The sequence below is a fragment of the Pristiophorus japonicus genome, chromosome 6 (assembly GCF_044704955.1).
Source record: "Pristiophorus japonicus isolate sPriJap1 chromosome 6, sPriJap1.hap1, whole genome shotgun sequence".
In the NCBI taxonomy this organism is placed as follows: domain Eukaryota; kingdom Metazoa; phylum Chordata; class Chondrichthyes; family Pristiophoridae; genus Pristiophorus; species Pristiophorus japonicus.
Window position 1 is genome coordinate 26,169,546 of NC_091982.1, and position 18,270 is coordinate 26,187,815.

At 41.4% G+C, this 18,270-nt stretch overlaps 1 protein-coding gene across 3 annotated transcripts in view; it reads left to right on the top strand.

Moving 5' to 3' along the window:
* tenm1 (teneurin transmembrane protein 1) overlaps window positions 1-18,270 on the top strand; it is a 1,011,052-nt gene that overhangs the window by 854,339 nt on the left and 138,443 nt on the right. For all 3 annotated transcript variants that reach the window (XM_070882702.1, XM_070882701.1, XM_070882703.1), the window contains 2 exons: window positions 5,018-5,285; window positions 7,040-7,183. In XM_070882702.1, coding sequence (XP_070738803.1) covers window positions 5,018-5,285; window positions 7,040-7,183 — 412 coding nt within the window. The remainder of the gene's footprint in view (window positions 1-5,017; window positions 5,286-7,039; window positions 7,184-18,270) is intronic.

Sequence of the window (18,270 nt, forward strand, 5' to 3'; positions counted from 1 at the left end):
AACACTGAGGCCTGCCTACACGCTGTCATCCACATGGGGAAGGTGGTGCAATCTGCCCTCAAGGGAATGGATGGAGGAAAACATCTGTGGCTATTTTATGGGTGAGGATTCGACGGAAGGGATTCAGCTGGAGACCTCCCGCCCTATCTCTTTACATTCGGTGCACTGCACTACCTGAAAACAGATGGCTTTCTTGAGGAAATCATCTCCAGGTCTCATATTTGTAAAATAGATTGAATGGTTTCGAGTTGCTGTTAAGATTTTTCAGTGATTTTGCTTTGGAGACTCTGAGACTTTGGGTACAGTAGCACAGTGGTTATGGATTAATGATCCAGGGACATGAGTTCAAATCCCACCATGGCAGCTGGGGAATTTAAATTCAGTTAATTAAATAAATCTGGAATTAAAGAAAACTAGTATCAGTAATGGTGACCATGAAACTACCGGATTGTTGAAAAAAAATAATCTGGTTCACTATTGTCTTTTAGGGAAGGAAATCTTCCACCCTTACCCGGTCTGGCCCATATGTGATTCCAGGCCCATAACAATGTGGTTGACTCGAAACTGTCCTCTGCCTATTTAAGGCAGCGGCTCACCACCACCTTCTCCAGGGCAATTAGGGATGGGCAATAAATGCTGGCCTTGCCAGCAATGCCCACATCCCATGAATGAATAAAAAAAAATAAAGTGGTGGATTTCCATGTGTATCAAAAAAAATGTTCGGTATTAAGAGGAACAGAGCTATTCTGATGCTTAGGTTCCACTGCTTTGTGTTTTCTTTTTTTTTTACTGGGTTCAAGTTCAGGTTTCGGTTATATTTGAAGTTTTATTGCATGCCCGGATTCTCATCATTTTTCTGGGATTCTCATCATTTCTCATTTTTGATTATCTTTCCAATTATTAAAGTATTTTTGAGTTACTATTTGCTGTCACCTCATTGAACATCATACAACAGTCTTGTTATGAGAGATTACATATTGTATATAATATTATAAGACAGTAGGTAGGATCACTGGCTCTTGAGTCATACTGTTTCTAAATTTCTGTTTCAGTGAACAATGTGCTTGCTCTGTGTCCTTTCTCTAAGCTGATTTCATTTTTTTCTTTTGCCATTTCAAAAAAATGTTATGTAAATCTTAGAAAATGGAACATAGGTATTTATACCAGAATAAGCAGTGATCAAAATTGGCCAACATGTCTGAGAGTTTCTGGTCCAGATTCTTGTTTCAACAGTAGTGCTGAGGTAATCAGTAAGCAGCTTGGTACCAACAAGAGTTGTCTTTAGTGGATCTTTTTCATGTTCCTCAATAAAATTTAGATAGTTTTCTAGGACGTAAAACAATTGTGTTTTCAGTGGCCAAAATAGTGTTGACAGTGTGGTTTTGTTATAATTAAAATCTCAATTTCTTTGAAAATTAGACATAGGATCAGCTTTATTATGCGTTTTATAGCATATAGCCTCACAGATTATAAGTTTGTTTTGTAGTGTCAGCCTATCTTGGATAGGAAACTACAATAAAATCCACCCTCCATGAAATGTAATAAACTATCACATACGTGACATTATAAAATATTGAACAGCAGTGACCCAATGAGTGGTAAGACACAGTGTTCTTTGCTTCTGACCACAAATAGGGAAGATTTGTGCAATTTCTATCAATGATGGTACTAATAACAATCATCTGTACAATTGCACCAAACATGGTCATTCGTGTCATCTTTTGAACATGTAAATATTAATTTATAGGAGCTTCCATTTCACTAATGCATCATCATCATCATAGGCAGTCCCTCGGAATGAAGGAAGACTTGCTTCCACTCCCGAAGTGAGTTCTTTGGTGGCTGAACAGTCCAATACGAGAGCCACAGACTTTGTCACAGGTGGGACAGATAGTCGTTGAGGGAAGGGGTGGGTGGGACTGATTTGCCGCACGCTCTTTCCACTGCCTGCGCTTGATTTCTGCATGCTCTCGGCGTTGAGACTTGAGGTGCTCACCGCCCTCCCGGATGCACTTCCTCCACTTAGGGCGGTCTTTGGCCAGGGACTCCCAGGTGTCAGTGGGGATGTCACACTTTATCAGGGAAGCTTTGAGGGTGTCCTTGTAACGTTTCCGCTGCCCACCGTTGACTCGTTTGCCATAAAGGAGCTCCGAGTAGAGCACTTGCTAATGCATCAGCAACACTGTGAATGGCTCCCCAGCCTGACTTATTCATGGAGTCTGGAAGGGCAAGCCTGTCACTGGGGGATGGGATTCATCCAACTCAGCAGTTGATAATCCTGCAGACCAATGCCCTAACGTGTGGGATGTTCATACAGGTACCTGCACAAATAGTGGAAAACTTCCGATTCTTTTGTGCAGGTAAACTGAGCAACTTTCGCTGGCTAAACCTCAGCAGTAGCCTTGCACACTTTGGGGTATCTATAAACTTTGGGGCTAAATGCCACTGAATGTCACAGTGTTAGCTGTGACTCAGTGGGTAGCACACTCACTTCTGAGTCAGAAGGTTATGGGTTCAAGTCCCACTCTAGTGCAGAGCTGAGGGAATGTTGCACTGTCGGAAGTGCTGTCTTTCGGATGAGACATTAAACAGAGGCCCCGTATGCTCTCTCAAGTGGACATAAAAGATCCCATGGCACTTTTTCGAAGAAGAGCAGGGGAGTTATTCCTGGTGTCCTGGCCAATATTTATCCCTCAATCAACATCACAAAAACAGATTATCTGGTCATTATCACATTGCTGTTTGTGGGAGCTTGCTTGTATGCAAATTGGCTGCTACATTTCCCACATTACAACAGTGACTACACTCCAGAAAAGCATTTCATTGGCTGTAAAGTGCTTTGTGATATCTGGTGGTTGTGAAAGGCGCTACATATATCCAAGTCTGTTTTTTTTTTTCTTAAACGTTCTCGACTTTGGTCAGTAGTATATGTCCATTACAGTTAATGGACAAAAAGATCATGTGGGATGTGCTGAGCTTCGTATTGCCAATAAAAGCATCACAAGCACTCATTTATGACATCCACCCCATAAATATCTTCAATTCTCTTGCAAACCAAATGCAATTGTGCCCATAGCACCTGATAAATCACAGCTGTTCTTAGCAAAGCAGCAAGATGGGCTGAAGTACTTAGTATTAACTAATTTCTATCCATTAGCTAGATTCTGGCAGAATATGGATTTAATTCAGATAGTCACACATCTTAAACTTTATGGAGAATATATTCAAAATGTAATTTCTTGAATTTATTTAATGAGGGGCTGGCCACCAAGCTGGTGTGTACACATGTCAGTTGAGGGTGGAGTTTGATTAGTTGAGTAACTTGACCTGAAATTGGCAAACAGATAATAAGAACTAGGAGGCCAGTTTTCCTCATGGCTGATTTTTGGTGCAGTTGGAGAGGTACGTCCAATTTTTTAGTGGCTGACTGCGGCAAAAAAAAAGTAGCAAGTTTCGCCGGAATAAACTTTCATTTGGAGTGGCGCAGATTGTCCTTAAGTGGAACTTAAGATCTGTGCCAAAAAACTGAGGTTGCAAGGGTAACGAGGGACACACTGAAGGGCTGAGGCTGCAAAGTGAAACATGCAAGATGCAGCAAGACATAGGCAAGTGTAGAGCTCCCGGGCCGAATGGCCCCCTGCACCCCCGCCCCCGGTGCCGCTGAATTTACCCTGCAGTGTCATTGCTGACTTTTCTCTCTCCAAGAACTTCTAGTTTCATAACAGGTGTAAGCATTCCAAGAGCCTAATTTTAAAAAATTGATTTGTCTCTTTGTAAACTTAACCATGACCCCGTGATGTGAATATAATATGGAGGATATAATGGGCCAGAAAGATATGGCAGTAAGACTGGTTGTGACATCTCAAAAGCACTCCAGAGGTTATTTTAATTACCCCTGGTGTGCACCATGTACTTAATAGTTTTCCTCAGTGGCTTATATGAATTTACAGTCAGAGCAATCGTCGCCCCTGCTATCCCGGGCCGAAAGGCCCCCCCCTGCTATCCTGGGCCGAAAGGCCCCCCGCCTCCGCCTCTGCTATCCCGGGCCGAAAGGCCTCCCCCCCCCCACCCCCCCCCCCCCGCCTCCGCCTCTGCTATCCCAGGCTGAAAGGCCCCCTGCCCCCAGTGCTGTGTCTTCAGCTCCGCTAAAACAATGGTGTCTTCTTTGTGCCAATTTTCTCTTCTCTGCACTGATTTTCTTAAATTCAGGTAAGGTTTTTCAGAATGGTGCACGGCGCTTGTTTTTGAAAAAAATCCTACTTGGCCAAACTCGCTTAAATGGCCAGAAATGGCGCAGCCGGCACCCCCAGTGAAGTCAAAAAATCAGGAAGTTAAAAAATCGACTAAGCAGTTTAGGCTGGTGCAGAAACTTTGGCGAAACTGGCAGATTTTAATTTGCTTCAAAAAAAATAGTGTACCCCAAAAAAACAGTGCAGAATGGTGGCAAAAATTCAACCCTAAGATTCTGCAATTTGAGTCAAATAAAACAGCTTGTTTTTCTTTTTATGAATTTCATGCTTAAAGTGTATTAGTGTACTCGTGCATTAGTGCTGGGGTGTGAAACACTTTTAGGCATCGAGTGTCGGCACTAAGCACTTCCAGGTTTCGTAAAGATAGGTGCAGAGTAAAGCTTTCTCTTCTCTGCCACATCGATGTACTTCAGCCACAACCACATGAGGACTCGCTACTGGCACCATTGTGACATTTTTCACCTAAGCCATTCTGTGGCCTGTCTGAGTGAAATTGGTGCTAAAGTAAGGGCACTTTGTTTTGGGCCCATGTCCTGCAAGTCCTGGATTGAGATTGCCAAAACTAAATTCACAAAGGACCCTTAGAGCCAGCAGACGGAGGAGATTTTCATCCCATCAGTCTGGGCTGGATTTGAACCCGATTCCCGAACCCTTATTGCAGGAAATTAATAACCTTAAAAACAGTTTACTCTGTGTTGCATCATTATGTCAGAAGTCGCATGATACAAAACGCTTTCAAACTCAAAGGCATAAACATTCCTTGGCAGGTTGTACAGGAAGAGATTGCTATCCCAGCCAGCTTTGTGAAGCTCAGTTACCTCAGCAGCCGTGCTCCTGGGTATAAATCATTACTGAGGATTATCACGACTCATGCCTTTATCCCAACTGGCCTAATCAAGGTTCATCTCATGATTGCTATTGAGGGGCGGCTCTTCCAGAGATGGTTTCCTGCCAGACCTGACCTGGCTTATACTTTCACATGGAACAAAACAGATGTCTATGGGCAGAAGGTTTCTGGGCTCACTGAAGCAGAAGGTATGTTATGTAGTTTAATATTTCTCTGTGTTGCCATGAATTGTGCATTATTTGTACAAGCACAAGGTAATTATTTGAAATTATTTTCTATATGTTAGTCTTTAGAAGCTGCTGCATTAATCTTGTTTTTAACACACACAGAGTCAAAAGTGATAAATTACTGTTAATTACAATGGATTTGATTTAATATTTAATTTTGGGCTAGCATCATCTCAACCAAGTCATGTTATTTATTTTTTCCTTTCTGTATGACAAGACTTTGCGTATGCTAAGATAGTGTTCAGAGAATATTTTGGGCTTCAAACAGTTTTTATTTAATGTAATATTTAATCCTTGGCATTAATTTATTTTTATGAACTGATCTGCACAATGAAGACAAGTTTCAAAGCAAATGCTTTCCACCTTCTGAGAGCGGGCAATTGCTGTTTTGGAGAGATCATTAGCTTCTATTCCAGAGTTGCCTTTAAAATGTCCTTCAGCAGAAGCAGCCATTGCTTTTCATGTTGTGAGAGGGAGGAACAGACACTTTATGCCATTCTTTCCCTCTTTATTAAAATTATAATTTCACATTTAGGACTGGGCTTATTTTCCAATGCATTTACCTACAAGTTACAGTGAAACCAGTGATGCCATCCAAGTAGTAACACCTTACCTCCAATGTGTGTGTGTGTATATATATATATATATATATATGTACACACAAGGAATAACCAAGACAGGGCATTAAAATTATTAACCCATTGTCCATTATTTTTTTTATCAATTTTGAGTCAGAAGTGATCAAACCAAACAGAAGCAATTCTTAGAAAGCCCTAGTTTAAACTCCTGGTCCATATTGAATGAGCTGAGCGCAGCTAGGATGGTAGTAGGGACACCGTGTGTGGCAACCAATCACCACCCCACAGATGTCTATGGGCAGAAGGTTTCTGGTCTCACTGAAGCAGAAGGTATGTTATGTAGTTTAATATTTCTCCGTATTGCCATGAATTGTGCATTATTTGTACAAGCGGATGTCAACAGCAGCTCCATGGGTCGCAAAACTTGCCGACGTCCGCTCTCGGAGCGATGCTTAAAGGGGAGGGCGCCAGTGCCTCGGGCTGCCATCTTTTTTTGTCGGCCGACTCGCAGGTCGGCTCGACCATGGCAGCTCTAACATAGTCCGGGCCAACATTGTGCAGCCCGACACTCCGTCTTGGGTGCCGAGCTGCTGGCCCGCTCGCACGCTATCATGGTGGCCCAGTTGGGGCCATCATAGGCTGTGCAGAGTGTGCAGCGGCCCTCTTCTTTAAGTGAAGGGGAGGGGCATTGAAGCATGTCAGCGCTGCAATGAGCGCTTGACTATCTCGCCCCAGTAGCGCCCCCAAAGGAAGAGCAGCGCGGGAGGCTGCGCTCCGCTTCCTTTCAGGGGCGGTAAGGGCAATTCTGTGGCGGGGGTGGGACTTCCACGCCGGGCACTAAAAGTCCTGGCCCCAGAAGTTTACCGCCCCCATTCGGGGCACAGGGCAATTTCACCCCCACAGACTTTAACCAACCAAAAGTTAATCTGACCGTTTTAGGACGTAAGCTTTTAGCAGTTACAGTCTGATGTCAGAATGTACCACCAAAAAAATTTTATTTTGAAACATCAAGTGCAAAAAACTGAATTAAAGAGATTGTGGACAATGAAGAAAGTTTCATTGGAAGAGATGATACCAGTGTTTGAAACTAATTTCAGCATGAAAAGATTTAAATGTTCCTTTTTAATTGTTTCTCAGTTTCAGTGGGTTATGAATATGAAAGCTGTCCTAACTTGATATTGTGGGAGAAAAGGACAGCAATTCTACAGGGGTTTGAAAAGGATGCCTCAAATCTAGGTGGCTGGTCTTTGGACAAGCATCACATCCTGAACATACAAAGTGGTAAGTGCCTACAATGTAATGCAGGTTGTTAGAAATAGCCAAGTTTAAAGCTATCTCTGGACACTTTAAATAATTAGGATCGACTGTAAATCAATCTGGTGGGTATATTGTGTTTAATCAGAGTTTAAGATGGAATATAACACATTAGTTATATAGCAAAAATATACGACCGTTTACTAAATAGTTGATACCGATCCCGATCGAACAAACGGCTGGTGCGCATGAGCAGTTCTCTGGCTTTCAGTCTCTTCCTATTTGTCTAGAGCTTCCTTCAGTAAAGCACGGGATCACTCTTGAAGAGTGTTCGACCAGCCCAACTTCTGTTTCACTCTCCCCTCACACCGTTTGTGAGTACAAGCTTGAGGAGGCTACCTTTATTCTCTTTTTAGGGGTGGGACTGACATGAGATATTGACAAGACTTTTTGACCTATAGAGGTTCCCCTAAAAACTTAATATCCAATAAGGCTTCTAGTTCTTTTTCTCGATTCTTGTTTCAAGAACACGCCCTAAAGATTTTGTCCACGTGTCTTTGTGTTTATACTGTCACGAAGATGCTTTCCTTTAAAATTTGTATCTTATCTCTTTCGTCCATATCCTGCCTTTGATGCCATGAGGCCAAATCCAGAAACCTGTTTGCTTCAGAGTGTGACCTCCTTTACGACATCAATCAATACAGGTCCTAATCCTCTACCCTTTGAACTATCAGATCCAAAGCAGAGCTTTCTCTGTCTAACCAGTCGTTAACTTCTTTACAAGGTAGCAAACTGCCTGTGTTTACATTAAATCCTGCGAACTTCCTTCCATTATCTTTCTCAAGCAGTTCTGCTAAACTAACTTCAAATCCTACCTTAGCATTATACATAAAATACATAAACAACTTTCAAGTCTTAACTTAAAAACAGCAGCTTAGCAACAGGAAGATTGTATATAGTACAAAGAACTGTAGGAAACCTAGCATTTCTAAGCATTTTTCTGATCTGAAGAAAATTTCCATCTGCAATTCAAACACACCCATTTGAATACAGCTTTTTCCCATCACAGTTTTAATCGGATAACCATATACATTTTTAGGCATCTTTAGTTTTCAACAAGAATTAGATTCACACCAGACATTAATTAATCAGAATCTTCTTTGTCAATTTTTCAATATCATTAAAAGCACTAGTATATGCTGCTTCACCCCTAGGCCTTGGTTCAAATGCAACCTGCATTAATGAGATGATAATTTCTCCTTGCTGGTTATACGGGCTCTATGAGCAATAAGTTTGGGCAACATCAATCCAGTTCTTAATGGGCATGGGTCAAATCCACAAAACTAACTCTCATTTGACACCAAATGGTAATCTCAATCAAAGAGACCACAGGTGTAGGAACTGAAATTAAGAGTTCCAAAATTAGGGGTTGGTGTTGAGGCATGTTGCTAGAGGGAGATTTGGTCTGCATTTAATAATGCATCTGACCTTGGAGTGCTTGGTGTTATCACTAAGGCCTAGAAATTCTATGGCACTGTGCCTGTTTAGTGCCCAAAATACGCGACCCTAAACCTCCAATATGGCAGGCCTGAAGCATGCGCTCATTAAAAACTGGAAATGTGCTGCCCACCATATTGGTATAGGCAAAAAAAATAGGCTTCCAAGACTAACTCCTGAAACAGGCATTAGGCCCTTTGGTTATATAAATAAGAGGCCAAATATCTGTCGGAAGTCCCCTGCGCAAAACTGGGTTGTCCTGAAGGCAGCTGGCCAAAAGTGCTTCATTGTAAAGCGTTAGAGATGTCCTAAGGTTGTGAAAGGCACTTTATGAATACAAGTTTTTCTTTCTATGCTACTTCGTTACCTTCTTTACCTCCCCTTGAAAAAAATAAAGCAGTGTTCCTAAAAAGCCTGGTTCCTTCTTCTTAACAAAACAGATATTGACCCGGCATGTCAAAGCCATTACTCAACCTTAAATCAACGATCTTCTTTCAGCATGTGTCCCATATACCCATTAGCCTGTGAGAGAAAAAGCTTTCTTCGATATCTAGCCATGCTAGATATTTTTGAATTTTGTATTATTTTCTCCACTCTTATGCTTATTATCCATGTTAAATGGCTTGCATACTTCAACCTTATTTATATCTTTCGTTATTATTAAATGTTAGACTAATTTGAAATTATAAACTAAACCAGAAGGTTCCAGCCTTCTGAATAGCAAAATTGACTTAATGTGGGGGTACCTCCTTTAGTAAAGAACTAGATCACCTTTGAGCCAACCTTCTTGGACAGTTAACATTTAAAATGGCTGCTTCTAATCAGAGGTAGTCAGCATGGATTTGTAAAAGATGGGTCATGTTTGACTAATTTAATTGAAATTTTTAAGGAAATCCCACTGTTTGTAGTCAAAGGGAATGCAGTGTATGTTGTATATGATTTTCAAAAAGTATTTGATAAGGTCACCATCATATTTCAGGATTCTCTGATAATTATCCACAGCAAGGATTTGAATTTTTTTTTAAGCAAAGGTATATTCTTGCAAGATTGGAAAAAAGTGACTAGATGCAAAGTGGTTAATATACTAATTGGAAGCTGTTTTCATCAGGAACTAATCAATAAGCAATCCATTAGCTCATCTAAATACTCAGAAAAAAAACACCTCACACTCATTTTGTTGGAATACCTCCTTCCTCTCTGTCTGTGAAGAGAGGGATTAAAAAGGGAAAGTGGCTTCATGGGCTGCAATCAGGTGGAAAAAGGCAGGCTGAGTAACATAAATTAGACTTCGAGGCGATTCTGTCTTGTTCTGTAAGACAGAATACAGAGGAATCATTTGGTTAAATTAACTAACATGACCTACTGATGTGTGGTAGTCTGGTGTGCTCATTACTTTTGTATCATTATGAGAAGATAAGTTTTACCAATTGAAGTAAGTGAATCTGATCATATCTGTTCAAAGTTTGCATCGAGCATTTACATTATAAATGGGGACATGTAATGGAATATGAAAATAGAATGTATGAGTCTAAAATGTGAACTGACTTAAGTTTGCATGCCCTGGTCCAATTATTTCCCGCCCTCTAATCCTGCTTCACCTGAAGAGTACATTTGGTTTTGACTTGCCATGTGCAACGCCACAAGAGATCAAATAGTATGTAAAATAGTGACTCATTTAAGGTTTTCACAGAATAACAGAGTAGTAAAATATAATCCAAAGTATTAATAAAAGTCCTAGAATGCCCATTTAATAGAAATTTAGTTTTTCTTATTCAGTCATTGTACATATGTGATCCTGACCTTAATCTCTACAATAATCTCTTATTGTTCTGTTGTTTTTTAAATATAAATCTTTTTTGTCGCTATTCATTGCTGGCAGTTATCAAGTACAACGCCAGTCTATACAGGGCAAAGTTTGATTTAAAATGCAGTTACTGCAGCAATGTCACTAAATCTCATTACTAATAGCCATTAAGCTGTTAAATGTAGGCAGCACACTCTCTGGATAATGGCACTGGGATATTCAGTAATCTTATTAAACAGAAATAAAAATTTTAAAACTGCTTATGTACCTAATCCTAACAAGGGAGAGGTTTCTTTTGGACTTGAGTTCAGCTCTAATTCAATGCTGTCTGGCTACTCTCAACACAAACCTCCATGAAGCTAACTGTTCCCAACCTACTCTCCACTGCATTGTTAACTCCTGGCCCACTTTGTGCAATGCTGATATTCCCAATTACTCTCTCCTGATGGTGGCTGGCCAGGGCCATTCCCACTCTCCCTTGATGCTGGCTGGATTGAGTTGTTCACCTCTTCCTGCCTTGCTGGGACCACTCTGACTCTTCCATGGTGCTGACTGGTACTGCTCCCAGTCTCTCCCAACTACTCCTGCACCTATTTTCTGTTTCTAATACTTGGCTTGGACTAATCTAAAAAAAAATCTCTCCATCCCCCAATGTTGGCTGCTTGTATTTCATGCTGTACTGATTTGCCTGTTTGAATTTTGTGGACCTGGCATTTTAGGGGGAAAAAAACGATGTAGTTAACATAGCATTGGGATTCAAGCACATGGCAAGTGATTATCTTAATGGTTGCACTAGCAGACTACTTTAAAATGCTGTGGTTGAGAACTTGGAGCAAGGCTGGTTGCACAGTTTATTTTTCTAAGATGTCAAATGTCTCTTCTCAGACACAGGGTTTTTGGCCTACCTGTGGGAATGGGATTGGTTTATTCAGGAGTGGCCTGATTGTGAAAGCCTGCAGTTGACAGCTTGCAGAGTTTACCAGTAAAACTAATTAGCCTTTATTCATTTTTATTCCCTCCAGCATGTGCAGTGTGAAATAATCATTTTATAATCTGCTAAAAATTTCCATTATAATATTATAAAGCATCAGGATGAAAAACAGAATAAAGGAACCATTTATATGACATTTTCTAATTAAACAAATGCCAGATTTCTAAGACCATTCCAGTACTGAAGAACAAATGAGACTGAATCTCTTCTGATGCTCTATGGTTATATGTTAAAAGTGACATTAATCTTATGATGTTACCCATAACATTTAGTATATCTCATTGGGAATGATGGGTGCAGTAATGAAATGCAAAAGAAAAATCTTGCTGCCTTTGTATTCTGAATTGTGTAAATTGCTTTGATGAAAGAATTACAGATGAGTCCGGTGAAGTCTGTTGCAAATAGAGAAAGGCACATTTTCCCATTTTCCATTGTAATTTAATAACAGACAAAGCTCATTTCTAGCATTGAAAGAAACAACCTTTACTCTCCAATTTAACCTTTACATTCTAGGAAATTTCAGTCCTTTTTGAATCTAACACCAATTAGTGAAAATTTGAGACACCTTTGCACTCTTATTTTTAGTTCAGTCAACAACTTGTATTTTTGTTTTTGATTTGCATTCAGATTCCGTTGTTATATGAAAAGACAGAATGGCAATGCTCCAGTATTGTTCCCTTTAAACACTTCTCCAAGTTCTTTGCATTATGGCATATTATTCCAATTAGGAGTGTTTTTTATAGCCCTTATACAACATGTTACAGAAATAAAAGTAACGTGTTTTATTTTTGCTCAGAATGAAAGAGAAAACTACTTGACAAAATTTGTATAGGCAAATTATTTACTATAGCGAAGGGTTCAAATGCCATAACTTAAAGTTAAATTAATAAGTTAAAAATCAGGAATTTGGGAGTAAGATGGGAACTCAAATAGAACTTCTGCACTCCAATAAGACTTGTGGAATAAACTACTAATGAACACAGAGGAGTAAGTACAAATGATACGATTAGATGTGTTTATTGATAAAAAGATGGAAGGGGTATGTTGAGAAGGCAATTGCCTGGTTTTGATCTGTGAAAAGGGATAGGGTTGTTGGATCTAATGATCATGTCCTGTTCCTAAAATTCATATGTTCTTCTGCCATTGATCCTTTGTGATTTCATTATCTTGCAGGAATAATCTTTTGGTCTAAAAGCTTAGAAGTGTTGGAAGTTACAATAAAATTCTGAATAATTCTAACACATCCGCTTTATGCACATCCATATTCATTAGTTTAACATTTACAGTGAATCCAGAAGCGCATTGTTTTGGGTATAGGGCCAGCAGCACTACTGCTCAAGATTTTTTTAAATATCTTTTAATCAATGGAAATAACAACACAGCACAAGTTCAAAGCAGGGAGATCATAGAAATTACAGCAAAAAAGGAAGCCATTCAGCCCACCATGCCTGTGTCAAAGTTAGCTATTTGTGGACATAACTAATCTAATTCTATTTCCTTAGATTTTACCCATATCATTTTAGATTGTTTCTTTTCAAATATTTATCAGAATCCATTTTAAATAATGTTACAGTTTCTGACTCAGTAGCTAACTCAGTAGTTACCTGCGGTAAAGCATTCCATGTTCTCAAAATCTGCTAAATGAAAAAAAAACCACCTTATTTCCCCTTCGTTCTTCAAAAAGAAAAAAGAAAGACTTGCATTTATATAGTGCCATTCATGACCACCGGACATCCCAAAGCGTTTTACAGCCAATGAAGTACTTTTCGAAGTGTAATCACTGTTGTAGCATAGGAAACATGCCAGCCAATTTGCACACAAGCTCCCTCAAACAGAAATGTGAGAATGACCAGATAATCTGTTTTAGTGATGTTGATTGAAGGATAAATATTGGCCAAGTCACCAGGTCTTCCCCTGCTCTTCTTCGAAATACTTTCATAGGATCTTTTACATTCACCTGAGAGAGCAAACGGGGCCTCGGTTTAACGTCTCATTAGACAGTGCAGCACTCCCTCAGTACTACACTGGAGTGTCAGACTTGAATACTCGTGTTACTCGTGTGCCAACTAGTAGAACCAATCTATTTGTGTTTACTCTTTCAACACTTTTCATAACTTTGGAAATGTCTAATCGATTCTCCCTTAATGTTCTGTGCTCCAGTAAAGAAAAGTTCCAATGTTTTAAGCCTTTCTTCGGAAATATGATCCCTCAGTCTCATGAATTTTTGGTTGTACGTTTCCATGGCTATAATCTTACAACAGCGGGGTGCCCAGAAAACATAATTCCCTTGCTTTAATATCCAATCCCTGCATATAAACCCAGCATTCCAATTGCTTTTTTTTCCTGCACTCCCACATGTAAGGATCACTGATGCTGATTTCCATTCAGCGTCAGAGATAAACTGGTGCTAGCGTATCAACCACCTGTTCTACATCCCACCCATACCATCTGTGCCAAAAGTGAAAATCAGCTCCTCTATGGATGCAACTCTTGATCTCTGTTCCTCCACTCCAAGAATCTTACTCTTTGGGGTGTACTTCCTTTAAATATTCTTTTTCCAAAAATTGTACTGCAGCTGTACTTCACATTTATCTGGACTGAATTGCATCTGTCATCTATTTACTCACCCTGTCAATCTTCCCATGTTGCTGTGCAATATCTTGCTTTCTCGCTCATAGTTTGGCATGGCCCTTAATTTGATATCATCAGCCAATTTCAATATTGTTCTTCTTGTGCCTTAGAAAATCATTTATACAAATGGAAAATAAAAAAGCACAGGAGCTTGGGACAATACACTATCCAGATCCCCAAAATACCAGAAAGATCCATTGAATCCAACTTGTCTCTTTTTGACCCCAGCCATCTCTAAATCATTTGGATACATTCCCTTTAACACCATCACTGAGAATTTTCTTAGGAACTTTTCCAAATCAGCCACCAGAACTTCAGCAAAATGTTTACGTCTATCTGGGGTTTCTGCCAATCTACCGTCAAAGGTACCAATCAGGAGATTCCCAGCGTACGTTCCTTAATTTCCACAATAAGTCTCTAATTTGGCACTGTTGCAAGTCTGGGTTTTCTGCAGACACATTTTCAGATTATGAGTGCCTTACTTTTGTGGCAGTTGAGTCACACCGCTCTGTATCTACTTGTATAATATAACCTGGGGATGTAATAATAGCATCCACTTGTGATCTGGATCACATGTGTCTTTTGTGTATTTCTTCTGCCTCTTCAACGACAGACCGAGTTACCACTAGGTGAGGCAAGGCCTGATGTGATTCATTAATCTGCTTTATTTCACATGAACGTGAACTTAATTACCCAAAAGTTAGGGGAGCATACCAAGTGCCTCCACTGGCAGTAAAGTGAAATTACAGCATTACACGATTGCATTTATTACAAAAATCATACTTATTGGAAGAAATGTAATATAACCACATTACTAAAAATGTACTGATAACATTCTAACCACAAAAAAATTAAAGCTTCCCTTGCCCTTATTCAAAGTGCGCTTTTGAGCGCAAATAATTCAATACCAGCAGAGAACCCAGGTATGCAGTTAAATATTTTTTGACATGAATTCAGGAGCCTTAATGAGACTTAAACATGAAATGTTTGCAAGCACTACAGCACACAAAATGCAGCTGGCCACAGAATCATGGCTAGAAGGAATTGAGCACATAACATGCTTGCCCTGTTTTCTGTTTCCTCTGTATATGTTCTGCACTTGCATAACTAGTTCAGCTGAGCATGTATTCGGCCCCTAGTCTGTAAAATTCTTCAATGCTGCTCCCACATCACACAAGGCACTTTCACAGCCACTCACACACTCCTGGACTGGATACAAGAAAAATGTTCTCCCATTGGGGCAGATTTTACAAATTAGCACTTACAGTTCAAGAATTCATGGATGACATGATGACTTCGATGCACAAATTCCCAATATGCACACCTGTTGCACCAAGCACCAGTAGCACTGATTCATAAAACTTATGCCAATAGCGATTCACTTCTTGTTTCTTATCTCCAACCACGCCCCATTGCAACCTTTCTTGCCTCTCTGTTTTGTCAGTAGTGCTGTGGTCTGTGCTCTTCTGAGCTTTCCTTTCTGTTCCCCTTGAACAACAATAAAACAAACCTGTATAAACTTCCTGCTCTTCACATTCTCACTGTGCTGCAGTCAAGACTCGTTGTAGTCTACTATTCGAGCTCATTTGTTATCTATGCAATAAAACTATTGACCATTCCCTTACTCTTGCCTTTTTTCTACGACCTCCAGTCTTTTAAACCACAAGCTTGGTGACACCTCACCACGACTTCCTGATTTACTTTGTTCCCTCTCCTATTTAGTTCAACTTTGGTGGTGCCCTATACAATGGGTCGTGGCCCTTCATCTTGGTTACTCAATCAAAAAAAATAATCACACTATATACATTAGAACGTTAGAAGAATGGGCTGTTTTGTCCTAGAATGTTGCAAAATATTGTCTTTCTCTAGCTTTGCCATTATTGCTATAAGATTTGTGAGTTGTTTCAGATTTAATGGGATTGTGTTGATTGGTAAAACTCATAACATTTATGCCAACTCTTTCGGCTAAGGATATTTGGAGGTGAATAAGGACACACAGCAAATTAAGAACATTAGGTATTGCTTGAGTTAAAACTGCTCGAGTCTGCATGTGGAGTGGTTATAGTTGTAAGGGCAGATTTTCAGAATAATTCCGTGAATAAGTTGGCATTTGTGAGTGCTTGAGTTGTTTCTGACTTCCACCATGTGGAGCAGTGACTGTTGCTATGTGATAGCAACAAAAGAACTAATGCACAAACATACCTAGCTATTGGTCAGCAATAAAAGAAAAAATAAAGACTTGCATTTATAAAGCGCCTTTCATGACCACCAAATGTCCCAAAGTGCTTTACAGCCAATAAAATACTTTTGAAGTACAGTCACTGTTGTAATGTAGGAAACGCAACAGTCAATATTTGGACAGCAAGCTTGCACAAATAGCAATGTGATAATGACCAGATAACCTATTTTTAGAAATTGAGGGATAGATATTGGCCTGGACACCGGAGATTACTCCACTGCTCTTCTTCGAAATAGTGCCATGGGATCTTTTAAGTCCGCCAGAGAGTGCAGATGGGGCTTCGGTTTAACGTCTCATCCAAAAGATGGCACCTCCAACAGTGCAGCACTCCCTCAGTACTGCACTGGAGTGTCAATTTAGACTTCTATGCTCAAGTCTCTGGAGTGGGACTTGAACCCACAACCTTCTGATTCAAAGGCTACCAACTGAATGACAGGCTTTTTAGTACCAGGCTAATCATTACTTCTTAATTTATCTAACTTGCCCTTTTACTGTTTCCAAACTTAATTAATAACCTGCACTATAGGTTCTATGCATTGACCAAGATTTCTCAACCAAAAAAAATGATAATTCAACATTTCAGTTTTATCTTTTTCCTTCACAGTCTTCAGTGTGTTATGCTGTATTGAGCTGTCTTTTGCTGTACATAATATCATCCTTTGTTCAATGGTAGCATTCCCACCTCTGAGTCAGAAGTTTGTGGGTTCAAGTCCCACTCCAGAGACTTGAGCACATAATCTAGGCTAACATTTCAGTGCAGTACTAAGGAAGTGCTGTATTGTCAGAGGTACTGGGCTCAATTTTCCCCAGTGATTTGCACCATTTTTTTTGAGCAGGCTGCTTTTTCTGGCCTAACTTAAAAATCCACAGTTTCCCCAATCAATTAGCAACAGCGTAACTCAGTTAGTTTTGTATTTTTAGGTAAGTTTTTTTCATCCAAATGGGATGGAACCAGCCATCTATGCCAATTCTGGCCATTTATTGAACTTTGGCCAGCTGATAGTTACTCCATTTCTGCTGAGGCCAGCATGTGTGGCCTCTCGAGAAAACCCTTGTGGAGATTTAAAGAAATCGGCGCAGGTAAGTAAATCGGAGGCCATTCGGCCTGGGCTAGGGGTGGGAAGTGAGGCTACTGCAGACTGGAAAGGCACGCACTCGGGGGGCCACAGCGGACCGGAACTGGCACGCACTCGGTGGGCCACAGCGGACCGGGACTGGCACGCACTCAGGAGGCCACAGCGGACTGGGACTGGCATGCACTCAGGGGGCCACAGCGGACCGGAACTGGCATGCACTCAGGGGGCCACAGCGGATCGGGACTGGCACGCACTCAGGGGGCCACAGCGGACCAGGAAGGCACGCACTCAGGGGGCCACAGCGGACCAGGAAGGCACGCACTCGGGGGACCACAGCGGAACGGGACTGGTACGCACTCAGGGGGCCACAGCGGACCAGGAAGGCACGCACTCGGGGCCACAGCGGACCGGGAAGGCACGCACTCAGGGGGCCACAGCGGACCGGGACTGGCACGCACTCAGGGGGCCACAGCGGACCGGGACTGGCACGCACTCAGGGGGCCACAGCGGACCAGGAAGGCACTCACTCGGGGGACCACAGCGGACCAGGAAGGCACGCACTCGGGGCCACAGCGGACCAAGAAGGCACGCACTCAGGGGGCCACAGCGGACCGGGACTGGCACGCACTCGGGGCCACAGCGGACTGGGAAGGCACGCACTCGGGGGGGCCACAGCGGACTGGGACTGGCACGCACTCGGGGGGCCACAGCGGACCGGGACTGGCACGCACTCAGGGGGCCACAGCGGAACGGGACTGGCACGCACTCGGGGGGGCCACAGCGGACTGGGAAGGCACGCACTCAGGGGGCCACAGCGGACCAGGACTGGCATGCACTCAGGGGGCCACAGCGGACTGGGAAGGTACTCACATGGGG